The sequence below is a fragment of the Antechinus flavipes genome, chromosome 1 (assembly GCF_016432865.1).
Source record: "Antechinus flavipes isolate AdamAnt ecotype Samford, QLD, Australia chromosome 1, AdamAnt_v2, whole genome shotgun sequence".
NCBI classification, from domain to species: domain Eukaryota; kingdom Metazoa; phylum Chordata; class Mammalia; order Dasyuromorphia; family Dasyuridae; genus Antechinus; species Antechinus flavipes.
In genome coordinates, this window is record NC_067398.1 from 265,301,380 (window position 1) to 265,319,793 (window position 18,414).

General features: G+C 34.0%; 1 protein-coding gene across 1 annotated transcript in view; it reads left to right on the plus strand.

Annotated features, from left to right (window-relative positions):
- The window catches only part of TMC7 (transmembrane channel like 7), a 62,523-nt gene that overhangs the window by 12,182 nt on the left and 31,927 nt on the right, over positions 1–18,414 (plus strand). Inside the window, exons 2-3 of the mRNA XM_052001772.1 lie at positions 10,645–10,894; positions 13,922–14,070. Coding sequence (XP_051857732.1) covers positions 10,645–10,894; positions 13,922–14,070 — 399 coding nt within the window. The remainder of the gene's footprint in view (positions 1–10,644; positions 10,895–13,921; positions 14,071–18,414) is intronic.

The following is an 18,414-nucleotide window of genomic DNA, read 5'->3' on the forward strand; positions in this document are numbered from 1 at the left end:
GCTTTCCTATTATTAAACCAACTCTGCATTCCTGGTATAAATCTAATTTGATGTAATATATGTTCTTTGTATTATGTTACTGTTATTTCCTTGCTAGTAGCTTAGACGGTGCAGTGGACTAAGCATTTTAGCAAATCTACTTTCAAACACTGTATGACACTGGGCAAATTGCTTGTCTGCATCACTTTGCTCATTTGTAAAATCAGGATAGTGATAGCATTTATCACTTAGAGTGTGAATTAAATAAAATAATATCTATGAGAATTTTGCAAAGCTTAAAATACTAAGTGTTGGCTATTATTAATTATATTGATAGTGCTTAGAATATTCACTAGAACATAGAACTTGATACATTTTTTAAAATCACTTTGGAAAATTCATTATCCAAATTTTGACCCATAGATTAGTTGAAATAGAAGTTTTTTGTTTCTATTTATTTTCCAAAGCTATAGACTGGAAAACAACAGAATATTATAAATCTAGTCATCTTAGATTATTAATAAAAAAAAACACAAGCAAAATAACTTTGTTCTGCCTGCAGGGGTGGGGTAGTAGAAAGGAGGAGTTGGAATCCTGAGATTTTAAGAGAAGTGAAGTTTTATGCCATTGGTTAGGAATGAAACTTAATGTTAGGTTTCCAGTTCCTGAATCTATGATCACTAGGGATAATAAGGACATTTTGTCCTTTTTCATATAGATTAAATTAGTACCCCATAGTCTAGTTATGGTAAATAAAGGTTAAATTGAAATTCATATGAAAAGCTTGTTTTTGCCCTGAAGCTCTAATTTTTCATGCTCACCTAATAACTCCACCCATCTGAGTCAATTTTCCACATCTGAAGCCTTTTAATATTCCTTTGTGTTTAAAGGAAATCTAGCTAGCGATTTTCAACCCTTTTGCAGCCCCATTCTGTTTAAACACTCAAGCAGATGTTTGCCAGTCCCACTATTTCCCCTTATCCAAATTGATCTTTCTTCTTTTCTCTTGAACTCTGTGTGTGTGTGTGTGTGTGTGTGTGTGTGTGTGTGTGTGTGTGTGTGTGAGAGAGAGAGAGACAGACAGACAGACAGACAGACAGAGAGAGAGAGGGAGAGTGAAACGGGGAGAGACAGACAGACAGACAGAGAGGAGAGAGAGACAGACAGACAGACAGACAGAGAGAGAGGAGTCAGAGTCGAGTCAGAGTCTGGGTGGGGTATCAGTTTTGCTCACCAACTGAAGCTCAGTTAGTTCCTTTGTTCTTTTTGTTTATTTCTCTTCTTCACTCTCTTCCTCCCCTCCCCCCCAATTAGAAGGAAGAGGATCAAAGAAAAGAAATGTATTTTCATTTTTTGCAACCTTTGTTGTCATCTCGTTACTTTTTATAGCCCATTGTTTCTATCTGAGGCCCTCCTATGTTAAGCACAAGTCACGTCCACACCGGATTGGGTTCTAAAATTAGTTGTGAGACAAGAGAATTCTGACTTTTTAAAAGTACTACTTAAGTCTAATGCTGTAATCTATAAAGACATGCACATGTAAATTATTGCTAATAATCCTTTAATCAATGGCCAGTTATTGAATTGAGTGTGGAAAAAGGAATGGGGTGAAGACCAGGGTTTTAAAAATAAAGAGTATAGGAGGAGAGAAAAGGGAGAGCAGAGGGAAAATCTCATTTTCTCCACTTTATTACTTTTATTGCTATTTCTTTAGGTAGTCCTGTATCTTTCATAGCTATTAAAATACTTCAAAGTGCTTATAGCTTGCCTCTTTTTTTAAAAGAGCTTTCTAACTCCTATCAATTAATAAACATTTTTAAATACCTACTATGTTCCAGGTACTGTGCTAAGTGCTGTGGATACAGAAAAGAGGCAAAAGACAGCTCACCCTCAAGGAGTTCATAATTTAAAGGGGGAGATAACATGCAAATAAGTATATATAAAATGAACTATATACATGATAAATAGGAAATAATTCACAAGGAAGGTTCTAATATTAAAAGCGGTTAAGGAAAGCTTACTATCTCAGGGAAGAGGGAGGAGAGAAAGAGAGAATTAGAATTAGAATTTGGAACTCAAAATTTTTTTTTATTAAATTTGCTTTTACATATAATAGGAGGAAAAGTAAAAAAAAAATTTTAAGGAAAAATATAAACTTAAAAAACCTATGACAAAAAAAAAAGAAGAAAAAAAGAATTTAGCAGCTAGGCTATCCTTTCAGTTTCAGGTCAGTGTTGGAATCTGAAGATGAGTGGCAAAGTTTAAGAACTGAATAAAAGGGGAGAAAATAGAGGCAAAGGATGAAAAAAAGCTTTCTTGATAATTTGAGACAGTTATTGTGAATGTCACACACATAACACCCCATTCAATAATTTTGGTGGTTTCCTCCTAGGAGCAAATACATTTTTTGTATTTTTTTTTTAACATTCCCTAATATATATTCTTGTTTAGCTAACACTGTGAGATATTTTAAAACAAGACAGACACTCCATCTCTCAGCTCCAAGAATTTTCTCTGACAGTCCCCATTCATCTACCTCCTCAACTCTGCCAACTAACTTCCGGGTCTTCCTTCAAGTCTCAATTAAAATGTCATCATCTACAGGAAGCTTTCCCTAACCCTCTTCTTTCTAGTGCATTCCTTCTATTAATTATTTCTCATTTATCTTGTACATAGCTTGTTTGTAAATATTTGTTTCATGGTTTTCCCCCCATTAGATTGTGACCTGAGTTTGAGTCATTCATATAATTGCTCCAGTGGTCCATGACACATACAAAAGCCAAAGACTAGAAGATGAATAGATTCTAGAATCTTGTGAGAACTTTCTCTGGCTGTCTTCCATTCCTGGAATGGCTTCCCTTTCATAAGCTTAATCATATGAAACATTTCTATAATAGTCATTTTATACAAGAAAACTCAGAAAGAAAAGAAGGAAAAAAAGGAAGATAATATGCTTTGTCTCTATTCAGATAATAACAATTTTTTCTCTGAAGGCAGATAGTTTTTTTTTTTCATTGTGAATCCTTTGGGATTATCTTGAATCATTGTATTGCTGAGTTATTCACAATTATCATTGTCCAAAATTTCTGTTATTGTGCAGAATGTTCTGGTTCTTCTTCATTTTATCATTCCCTTTTAAATTGATCATTATCAATTCACAAAAGTTTTTCCAGTTTTTTTTCTGAAATCATTCTGCCTGATATTTCTTTTTTTAAAATTTATTTAGTATTTTATTTTCCCTCAGTTACATGTAAAAATAATTTTTAACATTTGTTTTTAAAATCTTGAGTTCCAAATTTTCTCCCTTTTTCCTCTCTCTCTCCTGCCCCTCCCATCCCCACCCCAAGGCAAACAATTTGATATAGGTTTTACATGTGTAGTTATTTAAAATTTCCATTATAGTCATATTTAGTCTAAGCTAAACTTTAAAAAGACTTAAAAAAAACCCTAAAGAAAAATAAAGAAAAAAATTTAAAAGTATGCTACCAGGGGCAACTAGGTGGTGCAGTGGAAAGAGCATCACCCCTGAAGTCAGGAGGACCTGAGTTCAAATTTGTTTTCAGACACTTAATACTAGCTGTGTGACCCTGGGCAAGTCACTTAACCCTAATTGCCTCAGCCAAAAAAAAAAAAAAAAAGTATGCTACTATCTCTTTTCCGACATCATTAGTTCTTTTCCCTTTTAAAAAAATCTCTTTGGGCTGCAGAGGTGGTAGTGTTATTGTTGGATCAAAGGATACACACACACACACACACACACATTTTATTTTTGCGGCTTTGGGCATTTTACCTGCTAAATTCATTAATTCAGTAAGCACTTTTTAAGCACCTACTATATAGATGATAATAGGTTTTGAAGAGGCTAAAGACAAGAACCATCTAATGGCTTTTTCTTAGGAGTAAAGATGTGTTATAGTTGAAAGAATGGTAAATTCTGATTCAGAGACTGGGTTTTTAATCCCCTTTCTGCTAATTACTACCTATATGATATTGGTAAAGTCATTTAAGCTCTCTCAAACCTAGATTTCTTTATTTTTGATATGAAGGAGCTGGACTAAATGCATTATGAACTAGACTCCTTTCAAAGACTCATCAAATCTGTGATAATCTATGATCCTGTGAGGCCATAGCCCAGGAATGAATGTTAGTATTCATATATGCCAGCATGATTATTCTGTGGGTGACCTATGACCAATTTTTCATTATAATAGGATAGAAAGAACACTGAACCAACTGTTAGGAGATTTGGATTTTAGTCTTGGCTCTGCCACTAACCCAATGTATGATCTTGGATTTAACCCATTCTGAGCTTCAGTTTTCTCACCTGTTTATCAGGGATAATAATATTGCCTTTGCCTTTACCTCAATAATCTTATTGTTGAGGAATATACTTTGACAATGTAATAAAAAAAATAAAAGAGTGAGCCCTGCTTATTTTCAGAGTTGAATTATTTATCATTTGAAACATACACACACAACTTAAAAGCTATTTTAAATGTCCAATAGTGGAAGAATGGTTAAATAAATTATAGTACATTCACATATAATTTAATTAAGACGAATAAGTGTCAGAAATATAAAGCAGTTTTCTAAGTACTTTATGAAATAATGATGTAGATAAAAGCAGATCTCCTAGAACATAGTACATAAAAACTACAGATATATTAAAAAAAAAAAAGTTAAGAAGAATGAATGCACAGTGAATCCTGATAGAGACTTAGAGGGTAGGGAAAGTAATAACTTATATATTAAAATTAATTTAACTACAGAGTGCCTCAAAAGTCTTTATGCAGTTTAAAAATTTAATACCTTAAAATTGTACTGAGACTTGACATGCCCGGTATATATTTTCATAAAGCATATTTAATGCAATATTAAATTTATAATAATAAAGTATTTTAAAATAATATCTGCCTTAGCTCTCATTTTGTTTGTGAGAGTCAAATGAGATCATAAGATTAAAGATTTAAGAGCTAAAAAGAACCTTAGACACTATGTGGTTACAAATTCCTCATCTTTAAAATTAGGAAGTAAGAGAGACTAAATGACTTACCTAATGTTTCATAATTAATTAAAGCTAGGACATGAAATCATAGCTTCCAACCAGTATTTGCTTTCTTTTATACTATTCTTTAAGAAGTATACAGTTTGACTGTGCATACCCTTTGATCCAACAGTGTTTCTACTGGACTTATATCCCAAAGAGATACTAAAGAAGGGAAAGGGACCTGTATGTGCCAAAATGTTTGTGGCAGCCCTGTTTGTAGTGGCTAGAAGCTGGAAAATGAATGGATGCCCATCAATTGGAGAATGGTTGGGTAAATTGTGGTATATGAATGTTATGGAATATTATTGTTCTGTAAGGAATGACCAGTGGGATGAATACAGAGAGGACTGGTGAGACTTACATGAACTGATGCTAAGTGAAATGAGCAGAACCAGGAGAACATCATATACCTCAACAACGATACTGTTTGAGGATGTATTCTGATGGAAGTGGATCTCTTCCATAAAGAGAACTAATTCAGTTTCAATTGATCAAAGATGGACAGAAGCAGCTACACCTGAAGAAAGAACACTGGGAAATGAATATAAGCTGCTTGCATTTTTGTTTTTCTTTCCAGGTTATTTATACCTTCTGAATTCAATTCTCCCTGTGCAACAAGAAAACTGTTTGGTTCTGCACACATATATTGTATCTAGGATATACTGTAACCTATTCAACATGTAAAGGACTGCTTGCCATCTGGGGGAGGGGGTGGAGGGAGGGAGGGGAAAAATCGGAACAGAAGTGAATGCAAGGGATAATGCTGTAAAAAATTACCCTGGCATAGGTTCTATCAATAAAAAGTTATTAAAAAAAAAAAAAAGAAGTATACAGTTTGAAACAAACATAAAATATTGTGATTTTTATTTTATTATGGCTTCAGGAACCTGTGTGGGATGTAGAAGACCCTTACCCCAAAATGACTACTCAGAGATCACTCAAAGTAGAAAGCAGGAAGGTTATTTATTAATCCTAATGAGGATGAGCAGTTCTAACAAGAGATAAGGGAAAGAGAAAGTTCTTGGTAGGAGGGCTAAAGAAGTAGTAAAGATAGACAGCCTTTATACAAGAAATTACATCACAAGTAAGAGAACATTGGTGTGGAGGCTGGGGGAGGCATCTAATTGGTTATTGCTATCTGGAGAGATTGGAATGGAAGGTTTCTGTTTCCCCCAAATCACCTGATTTCTAGGAAACAAAATCAGATCTTCAGGCTTTAAGCAGACAGTGATCAAGCTAATAGACTTAATATTGATAAATGTCAAATACTGATAAATGTCATCAGCTCAGGTTAAGTAAATATGTTTATAGCTGGCCAAGGCTCAAGTAAATATGGGCTTGCATATATTATGCAGGTCATAAGGGAAACACAGAAATAATGAAAATAAAATACAGAAAAAGAATTTACACATCCCTGTAAGTTCTTCACCTTACCTCTGCATTCCACACAGTTTCATTCTGTTTATCTTGATGGGACTATAGTTGAGTCCTGGACCACTCCAGTTTGCCCAAGCCAGAGATCTAGATTTCTATCCAGCTGAAAATTGGCTCAACCATTCCCAGTAAAGCTGTGCCATTCTACTGAACATCTAGGCCTGGGGGCAGTAATCTCATTCAATCAAAACTTCTATTTAATTTGAAGATTTCAGTCTTATTTCAACTCAAACAACCCCTAGCTCCAGGTGAGAAAAAATAGACATTTGCTAGCTCACTTCTTTGCAGAGGACCAAAAGTAGGACATGCCATGCCAAGAAACCTCTTTCTCTCCTTGGCAGAGCTGCCTTCGAGTACCCTCTGCCCACTGAGAAGAAATTCTCTGTTCAGCGTTAACCCCTCTTTATCTCTCTGACATGATTTCTCTACACTCCTTGTTTATCTTTCTGCCAGGATTCCTCTGCTAGATTTTTACTTCTCTGTCAGGACCTTGCTACTAAGTAAGTCCGCCTCCTATCAAAAGCTGACTTTCCAGTGCCAATAAATTTCTTTTTGCCACTTTAACTTTTCGGATTCGTAAATTCTTTTACGAAGGACCTGCACCGACCAGAAGGGGTTCCCACAATTCTCTGCCCTGCACTAAACCTCATCAATTTCATGCCATTTCACAGGCAAAAACAAACTTTTACACATGCTTACTCGCTATGTGCTTAGCACAGAGCTTCTTGTTCATTGCTTTGACCAGAGTTTTGAATTCCTTCAAATTGTTTTTTCTTTTAAAGTGTTTACAAAGTTGTAACTATTATAGATATTGTTATTCTGGTCCTGCTTGTTCTCCTTTAAATTAATTTAAACAAATTTTCCTAGGCTTGTCTGAATCTATCTCTTATGCTGATTTTTTAAATACAGCCATTTAAATCACATGTATTTATCTTCATTCCTCAATTGATGGTATCACTTTATTTCTAGTTCTTTGCTATGAGAAAAAGGTATTTACATAAACACTTTATGTATGGATCCTTTTCCTCATTCTCTGATCTCATTGAGCTACAAGTCCATTTGTGATATCACTGGGTCACAGTTAAGTGACTTTTTGAGTAGAGTTCCAGAATGCTTAGACAAATTCACATTTCCATCAATAGTGCATCCTTGTGACTGTTCTCTTAAAGCCTCTCCAATGTTGTCATTTTCCTTTTCTGTTGTCTTTTTGATGGGCATTGTTGCCAATCTGATGGGCATAAGGTAGAACTTAAGAGTTAATTAGCATTTTTCCTTTTATTAATTTGGAGCAAATTTCATATGGCTGCTGATAGCTTGCATTAAAAAAAAAAAAACTGTCTTTATATCCTTTGCCTCTTTATCTTTTCTGGAACAGCCTCAAATGATTTGCTGTCAGATTGCCAAAATTCCCTTCAATTTTTATTTTCCTACTTTGGGGGAGAAGAAATAGTCAAGGTGTTGGAGATTGTGGAAAAATATATTGTCAGAAATTGAGCAACACTAATCAACTTCAAAAAAGGTTAATAGTGTAGAGAGATTTGGATTTAGGTGTCAGATGATCTGGCTCATAATTTCAGCTCTATTTTTTAAAAAGGTATATTTTAGGAGCAGGTAATTGGTGTAGTGCATAGAGCATCAGCCTTAAAGTAAGGAGGAACTGAATTCAAATTTGGCCTCCTACACTTGTGATTCTGGGCAAGTCAGTTAAATCAAAATGCCTCAGGAAAAAAAAAAAGATATATTTTATTTTTAATACATATAAACTTCCATTATACTCCCAATTAAATCCACTACAATATGTAATACTTGTATACTTTTACTTTTTATGTGATCCTGAGTAGGTTACTTAAGTACCCTGTCCTCCAGATTATCATATGAAAAATCAAGATAGTCAAGTCAGTCAGCATTTATCAAGTGTCCTCTATATGCCAGGCATATGCTAAGTTCTGGGGATACAAATAAAGACAAAAACTTTCCTGCTTCCAGGATCTCCATCTAATGGGGGAAGACAATATGCAAATAACAAACTATATGCACATTTAACTGGAGATAATCAACAGAGGAAAGGCACTAACATTAAGGAGATCAGCAAAGCTTCTTGTAGAAGGGAAAGTATTTTATTTATTCCTTTTATAACAGAAACACTTAAGCATTTCTCTATCTTGTCTTTTCCAGTGAAATTTGGAGAGGGAAAGCTATTTATATGTTTCTGATGAAGAAAATTGGCAGCAAGGCTGTTGAGTAGTTTCTGCTTCCTATGTAAAGACTTCTCTTCTTTGCTAATAAAGCTCTTTTGTTTCATGAGATGTAGGGAAGTGATTGCTTGTCCTCAGAGCTTGGCTCCATTATGGAGCAAGCTGGGTCCCTTTTTTGTAGCAAAGGCACCAGACAGAACACAATTCATTTTTGTGTATATGTCATACCAGGCAACAGTGCCAGCTGGTAAATATGACTGATGTCTCAATGTGCCAGCTAAAAGAAAGCATAATGAGTAGATCTTTGGAAAAGAATCCCTAAGTCCATAGTTGATATATGACTGTGATTTTAAATGGTAATAACTAACAGCATGCATTTATCTTGTTCTTTTTGCTTTTCAAACTGGTTTTATATACATTATCTCAATCTTTTAAAAAATTATTGTTTTTTTTAATGCCTTTAACTTTCCAACAACACTTATTACGACAACCTTTTGCCTACTTCCCCCAAACAAAAACTTGTTATCTAACTTGTAACAAAGAAGTTCAGTTAGGTGAAATAAACTTACCTGGAATTTGATCAAATTTGTCTCATTTTGAACATACATATGAGTCACCTCACTTGTCAGGGGAGAGGAAGAAGATATGATTTCATCATCTATATGCTAAAGTAAAGGTTGGTCAATGCATTGATCCTGATTCTGATTTTTAGTTTTGCTTTCTACATCAATGTTGTAATTGTGTATCTTATTCTCTGCTCACTTTATACTACATCAGCTCATGGAAGTCTTTCTGTGTTTCTCAGAAATCAATAATTAGACAAGAATTAATTATCTTTATTTGACAGATGAGAAAGAAAGGAGATTAAATGCCTTTTCCAGAGTCACACAAGTAGTCAAAGAACCTGGACATCATACCAAGTCTTGTGGGAGACAAGTCTTGCTTTCTGGAAACTTATATTTGAAACATTACTCAAAATCATTAGTTGTGTCATCATGAAGAAGTCACATCTTTCAGAGTCTCAGTGTCCTTATCAGTAAAATGGGATAATAATATTTACAATACCTCCCCCATAAGATAGTTAATTTATTTTACAACATCACAAAACTATTTATTACTAGTCCCAAACTCCAACAGTAGACTATTATAGTTCTGAGAAAGTTCTATATATAAAAAAAAATAAATCTACTTATTATAAGTGAGTTTACTGCTCTGTCTTCCACCTCAATAAGTAAATTAAATGAGATGAATATTACTTTGTCACTGATCCAAGGAAGTGAATTTTTTTTTTTTTTTGAAGACTGGTTATAGTGTATGATGAGATCTTCATTTCCTCCTTGGATAAAACAGCATGGAGTGGTGGATAGAGGGTGGGAAGTGGAAACAAAAAACTTGAGTTCAAATCTTGACCAAAATTTTGTTAAATGACCCTGGGCAGGTCAGTGTCTTTAACCTATTTTCCTTATCTATAAAATGGGATTAATAAATATGTAGGGTTATTGTGAGAAGCAAATAGCATCATGAATGAAAAAATACTTTGTATACTTTAAGGCGCCATATAAATACTAGCTGTTACTACTGTTTTTGCAACTGCTACTTTTGTTGACTTATTATTATTTCTTCCCAATAAAATAAACAAATAAGATCAATATGACTTTGTCACAGACCTAAACAAGTGACATTGCAAACTTTGTTGTTATTTATTTGTATCTAACTCTTCATGACCTGGTTTGAGATTTTCTTGACAGATGCTGGAGTGATTTGCCATTACTTATTCCAGCTTATTTTACAGATGAAGAAACTGAGGCAAATAGGGTTAAGTGACTTGGCCAAGATCACATAGCTAGTAAGCTCCTGAGGCCAGATTTGAACTCAGGAAGATGAATGCCCTTCTGCTTGTCTTGCTGCCCCATTATTTTATTATGGTGATACCATAATTGTCACTTCCCATTTGATGCTGATATTTTCTCTTCCTTTATATGTATACAGACAGCTTCTTGGATTATAACCTCCTTACTTCAATGACTGTGAGCTTCCTTCAAGAGCTGCCCAGTTACCGGTCCATTGTTCGAAGAAGAACTTCTATTATTTCAAGGGATAAATCAGGAGGCACTTTGCTGAAGCCAGCCAGCTCTGAAATTAGGAGCTATTTGGAAACAGGAAAATCAGAGAGGGAACACCTTGGGAGCCAGTCCATCAGAAAATATGCATTGAATATCTCTGAGAAGAGGAGACTAAGGTTTGGTCATTTTTTAGCAATTTAACATGCAGAACGTGTTAAGAGACAATGTCATGGAGTGTGAAGTTTCATTCAACAAATATTTATGGAGCAGCTACCATCTGTGTGAGGAATTAATGGAGATTACAGAAGTATAAGACATGGGTCCTGCCCTTAGAAATCAATCAGCATTTATTAAGTACCTACTCTGTGAGGACCTATGCCAGTGCTTAGTAGAATTAAAATTCCTTGAACATAGGGAGTAAAAAAAAAACCTTGATATATAGTAAATGCTTCATAAATGCTGAATTTTCTTTCCCATCATGATTCCTAAAGCAATGTGTATTAAAAATAAATAATTTTTTAAAAAATGTTAACAGGACAGTCTAGGAAAACTGATCTTTTGGGTGTGATTATGATTAATAACATAAACAGGATGAGCTCATTTTAGCATTTATAGAATGAGCTGGTTTAGGGTTTACATTAACATGATAATAAATGGTAAGGCAAAGATCTGAACCTTTGGTCTTCCAGCTTCAAATTTATTATTCTTTCCATGAACTACAACTGCTTCCTCCTTGTCATTTCTGTATTCTAGTTTTCTGTCTCTGTGCATGTGTCATTTCTTTGTCTAAAATGCTCCCTTCACTGTTGGAACTTTTGCCCATGATTTAAATTTCAACTCTTTAATGATAATAGTAATAATAAGAATAATGGATTTAAATAGTGTTTTAAGTTTGCAAAACTTTTTACAAACATCTCATTTTATATTTATAACAAGTTGTATTTTTGGTACTGTTGAGGAAACTGAGGCAGGCAGTGGTTAAGTGACTTGCCCAGTATTATACGGCTAATAAACATCAGAGGAGAGATTTGAAGTTGATGTCTCTGGAAGCTTTCCCAGAACCTCAAGTCCAGTAATTATCATTCCCCTTTGGACCTCACAGAACTTTTTGTTTGTGCCTATCTATTTTCCATGTATTTTTTGTTCTGTCATTATTTGTATATGCTATATGCCCCACATAGAATGCAAACCCCATGGAGACAGTGTCTTATTAAAATTTTTTATCTCACCCACTCAATTGTGTGTTTCAAGTTGAATTGAAGAATATCTTCCTATTACTGAATATTAATAGTATTTTTTAAAATTAAGGCAGGTTAGTGGCAGTGGCTAGAGTGCTGAATCCAGATGACTTAGCCCTAGAAGATCAGAAGGCTTCTGGTACCAGTTTCATGAGCCTGGGCAAGTCACTTAACTCTTTTTGCCTCAGTTTCCTCATCTGTAAATGGGGATAATAACAGAACCTATCTCACAGAGTTGTTGTGAGGATCAAGTGAGATAATATTTGTCAAAAGCCTTTTGTAGACTTTTTACTGATAGAAACTATTTAAATGTTTATCCCCTCCCTTCCCATTTAAAAGGGTCTGTTTTATAATGGGCTCAATAAAACAAACTTGAGATTCTGAAGTGGGAGAATACTGTTTAGATGTTGTTGGAACCTCTGGTAATGGGTAAGGCAATAATGTTCCCCAACTTTAGTATCCTACCCGAGCTTGGAATAAAGTTTCTTTACGTATCAAGAGAATATGTTTAGATGTCAATATATTTGGTAGATTTTCAGCTTTTTTAAAATCCTCACACTCTTCTTAGCCCTTTAAATTTTACCTTGTGAAAGGGAAGAATCCTGAGAAATGTTTTTCATATATTTTTATGGTACATGGATTTGAAAAAATCTGGAGAGCTAAAGTTTTAAAGCATCTTTAACATAGCTAATTGCATTTTTATTAACATAGCTATATGCATCAAGGCAGATTTGAACTTTCTAATAATTTAAATGAATTGGCCTGTAAATAAATATACTACGGTACTTTTCTACAAGAAAGCAAACTTAAAAGCAGTGTTTAGGAATATGAATGTAAAGTCAAGACTGGAAGAACACATTGGAATCTAGTAGAGCAGAAGTTTCTAATCTGGAATTTGTGATCTTAAAAAAAAACTTTTTATAACTATTTTATGCATTTAAAAATATTCAAAAAATGGGTCCATAGACTTCACCAGCGTGCCAGCGGAGTCCATGACAATGAATTGGATTAAAATGGATTAAAAATCTCTACTCTGGATCTTCTGATGAACTATGATGGCTTATCTCTTGGCATGCAGCTTACCTCTAGGAGTGGCTTTCCAGTCTGGTCTTGATTTCTTGGGTTTCAAGTTTTCTTTTCTAAATACTCCTATTTTTTAAATAGTATTTTATTTTTCCAAATACATGTAAAGATGTTTTTCAAGATTCACCTTTGCAAAACCTTATATTCCAAGTTTTTCTCCTCCTCTCCTTTTCTGCCCCCTCCCCAAGGCAGCAAGAAATCCAATATAAGTTAAATGGGCAATTCTTCTAAACATTTTTTTTAAAAGGAGGGATGAAATCAGCCTGAGAATCAAAGTTAATCAAAGTTAAGTTTTTTGCCCCAAACTCTAACTACATGTCCCTTACTAGATAGAATACCAGTTGATACATTATCTTATCTATCTTTATATTCCTACATAATCCTACATATGCAGGCATTCAATAAATATTTGTTGAATGAAAGAAACTGTCCTATCTTATCCTTGTAATTCATTTATTACTCAGAAGTTGCTGACATCCTGGCATTTCTGACAAACTTTCAGATATCCCAGCCTGTTTCAAATGCTCCAAATTTTGTGAATACTGCCTTATCAGCTAGAATGGATTTAAACCAGTTTAAACATAAAAAAATGCTATTCTATTTGTTTTAAGAAAAGAGGTTGGACCATATTTAGAGTTAGGGGACAAATTCTTATTGGGGATTTTTTTTGGGGGGGGAATGACACTTCTTTTAATTTGAAAATACAATATATGTATGTATTTTATTGGACCATATTCCTGTATAATACTATCTGGAAATAGTGCTTAGAGGGGGGGATAATAAATACAGATGTATATGTTCTGTAGCTATTCCTCAGCTATAGCTATTAGTTCGAAATGTAGTAATCTTTCTGTTATATTGTTACTGTTTTGATTAACCTAGGGAAATTCAGGAGGCCCAAGTCAAGTATTTATCTGAATGGGATCAGTGGAAACAGTACAGCACCAAGTCATGGAAAAGATTTATTGAAGAAGCCAAGGAACTGGCTTCCCACTTGGAACTGTGGAAAAATGACATTCGCAGCATAGAAGGTATTGACGAATCATAAATGGTTGAATAACACTCCTCATGGAATTCTTATTCAGAAAGTAGTAGTGTTGGGGGTTAGGGAACAGATTCTTATTGGGGATCTTTTTTTGGGGATTCACTTCTCTTAATTTGAAAATACAAAATACATACATATATAAATATATGTATGCATATCTCTTTACATATCTATCTACATATACTTTTCCATTCATCCATCCAGTTACTTATTTATTTCCATAAGCATTTATCTCTCTCACCTATTCCCTCTCTCCTCCTCCCATGAGACAGAAACAGAAAACCCTCATCATAAATATATAGTTCAGTAAAACAAATTCTTTCATTGTCAGTGTCCAAAATTATGTCTCATTCTGCATTTTAAATACAGAACATTTTCCTTTTCTTTTTTAAAATTTAATTTTTATCAGTTCCAAATTCTCTCCTTCTTTTATCCCTTCCCCTACCTATTGAGAAGGCAAGAAATATCATAGTTATTTTATATATGAAATCATGCAAAATATATTTCCAAAGTAGCCATATATTATTCACCCTCAAAAAAAAAAAAAGGAGAAAAATAAAGAGAAAAAAGTAGGCTTTAATCTGCACTGAGTCTATCAGTTCTTTATCTGAAAGTGAATAACATTTTTCATCATGAGTCTTTTGGAATTGTTTTGGATCATTGTATTAGTTGCTGTATCTTTCAGAGTTGATGATCATTAAAATATTGCTATTGCTGTGTATATTGTTCTCCTGGTTCTACTTACTCTTTACCTTTCATCAGTTCAGATAAATCTTCCCAATTTTTCTGAAACCATCTTCGTCATTTCTAACAGAACACTAGTATTCCATCATAATTCACATAACATGATTCGTTAAGTATTCTCCTACTGATGGGCATTTTTGACTTACAATTCTTTGCTACCACAAAAAGAGCTGCTATAAATATTTTTGTACATGTGGCTAAATGTCAAAATTGTTTTTCTTCAAATTGTCATTGTATAACTTATTTGCCTTGTTCTGCTGCTTACTTCACTCTGCATCTTTTCATTGATATATTTTCAGTTACTTCTAACATTGTGTATTTTGACTTTTATGGTACAATAATAATAGTTCATTCATAGCACTAATTTGTTTGGTTATTCTCTAATCATGGACATATCCTTAGTTTCCAATTTTGAGCTTATCTGAAACATATAGGTCCTTTATCTCTTTCTTTGATCTTTTTTTTTGGGAGGGGATATTGGCCTCATAGCTTTATACATATATGATTTTCAAATATTTATTTTTTAGAATAGCTTTTTATTTTCAAAACATATACAAAGATAGTTTTCTATATTCATCTTTGCAAAACTTTGCATTCCAAATTTTTCTCCCTCCCTCTCTCTTCCCATGGACAGCAACAAATCCAATATATGTTAAACATGTGCATCTCTTCTAAATTATATATTATTTATGAGGCAATTGGGATTAAGTGACTTGCCCAGAGTCACATATTTAGTGAGTGTTAAGTATCTGAGGCTGGATTTTAACTAGGTCCTCCTTATTTCAGGGCCATTTCTCTATCTACTGCATAGATATCTTGGCTGCCCTCCTTGTAGTGATATAACTAAGTCAAAAAATATTCACGGTTTAGTGACTTTGGAGGTATTGTTCCAAATGGCTTTTTAGAATAGCTGGACCAATTCTATCACCAGTTCACGATCAGCCTGTTTTTCCTGAAATCCCTCCAACATTTGTCATTTTTCTCTTCTTATTTTTGTTAAATTGACAACTGTGAGGTGGGATCTCAGACTTCTTTTTAATTTGCATTTTTCTATTTAGGATTTGGAACATTTTTTGATATAATTTTGAAAACTTTGTTTTCTTCCTTTGAAAACTATCTGTTTGTATCATTTCCTTTGACCATTTATTTATTGGAGAATGTTTCTTATTCTTATATATTTAAATATGTTCCATGTCTTATCTTGTAGATGAAACTTTTTTGAATAATATTTTATTTTTACTACAATTGCAGTATTTGAAATTTTGAGTTCCAAATCTCTCCCTTTTTTCTTCCCCTCTTTCTTCCCTGAGATGGTAAGCAATTGATCCAAATTATACATGTGCGATCATACAAAGCATATTTTCAAAAACACAGTATTGAACTAAAAAAAAATTTCATGTTGTGAAAGAAAACACAAACCAAAGTTTAAAAAACAGACCTTGAAACAATTAAAGAAAGTGAAAAATAATATGTTTTGATTTTTATTCAGGCTCTATCAATTCTTTCTCTGAAGGTCAATAGCATTTTTCATCATGAATCCTTTGGAATTGTCTTATTGTGTTGCTGAGAATAACTAAGTGATTCACAGTTGATCATCATACAATATTGCTATTACTGTGTATATAATTTGGTGAAACTTTTTTTAGACACGGTGCGAAAATATTTTCTCCCAGTTATATTTCTCTTCTCCTTTGAACTACATTAATTTTGTTTGTGTATCTGTTTTCCTCTCTCTCCCTTTTCTGGTTATGAATTCTACCTTATTGAGTAATTCTTACCAGATATATATCTTATTACAATCTTTTCTGTCCTCTTGTCTTGATCTTCCATCTTGGTTTAGCCCTAATTTGGGATAAGAACCAGCAGAAGGTAGAAGAAATAAGAACCTCTTTCTAATTGACTTTTGGAAGTTGATATGGTATCCTAGACATGATAAAGCCTAGGGAACTGTGGGCACATTCACCTGGAACACTTTTGATCTTAGAGAATAATTGATCCTCTCCTATGATCTCCTGAATCATGCATTAACCCCTGTAGATTCTTGCCTCTGTAGATTATTAGCTCAGTGGGGAGCCCCTATTAAAATTACAGGAGGAAAGATTAAATGTTTCTTTCTATCACATTTTAGCATGTTTCCTGCATGTTATTTCAAACATGTGATTGCTGTGTCCTTAGTGTCCTCTATGGTTAGTGAAAGTTATATTTCTCATTCACTGAGGGTTCATTCTTTGGTACTTGCAGGCATGGTTGGGTTGAAAGCATAATGTAAGCATGATATTTTGATATGATGTAGATTTATTTGCTGTTTGATTGTTGATTCCTTTTGGGGTTTTCTTGACAAAGATACTACAGTCATTTGCCACTTTCTTCTCCACCTCATCTTACAGATAAGGAGACTAGAATAAATAGAGGCTGTATTTGAACTCAGGCCTACCTGATTCCAGGCCCAGGGCTCTATCCATTGTGCCATCTAACTGTCCTAGCTAGAATGTGGATATTCCCTTACTCATCTCACAAGAATGATTTCAATAAAAGCAAGAGTGGCTAGCTTTCAAAATAATACCGATGAATTACAGACATTTATACTTCTTGTATTATTTGTTTGTTTTATTAAAATTGTTGCCTTTGTTTTTAATATTAACTAGTATAGTGAAAATAGTGTTGACTTTGTCAATAAAAAATGCGAATTTTAATCCTGATAGCTACTGTGTATGAGTGACCATGGATGCTTTCCTCTCTCTGGGCCTTATTTCCCAATGTATAGAGCATTGGATAAGGTGACTTCTAAGATCTCTGCCAGCTCTAAATATGATTATATTTAGTTGTAGTAAGATTCAGCTTATTATGGCTCATGAAAGCCAATTATAGAATATTCAGAATGAGCATTGACACTTCAGAAATTCATTATATTGCTACAAATTAGGACTTGCTTTATTGTTTTATTGATCATATAGATTTAAGAAAGTGAAGGAAATGTTAATGATGTAAATGAAACTTAAAAGGGTCTTGTGGTTAGTATTTTCCCTCAGAGGTAGTTATCAAACATTTACCAGCACACCCCTCTTTAAAAGTGTCTTAATTGCAAAGTATTTTTCCTGCAAACAACCCTGTAAAGTCAGTGAGATATTACCATCTCCATTTTTTAAGATCACTTAGTGAGATGATTTCAGCCCAACATTCCTTTCAATACATTGGAGGAGATTGGAGTTATGCATTAATTGTGACAAATGTGCAATAGAGAAGGTTGCTTTCAGCTTATATGCTCAACTTATGTTGCGAGCACAACCTGCTAGTGGCTGTTGGGTGTTACAGGAGCACCTACTAGTGGCTGCTGGGGATCTAATCTGTCCAGCAGAATAGATCCCTTCATATGAGAGCATGATATTGATATAAGGAGACTGAAGAGGCAGTTTCATTCTCTGACCTCTCTCATCTTCCCTTTTGCCTCCAATTTATTTCATTCCCAATCCAGAAGCAACATCTGTGTCAGTAAAGGCTGACTTGCAATTCCTTCAAGTGTGTTATGATTCACAGCTGTGGGGGCTTTCCAGAGAACTTACCCAATACTTCACACTTAGGCATAGTC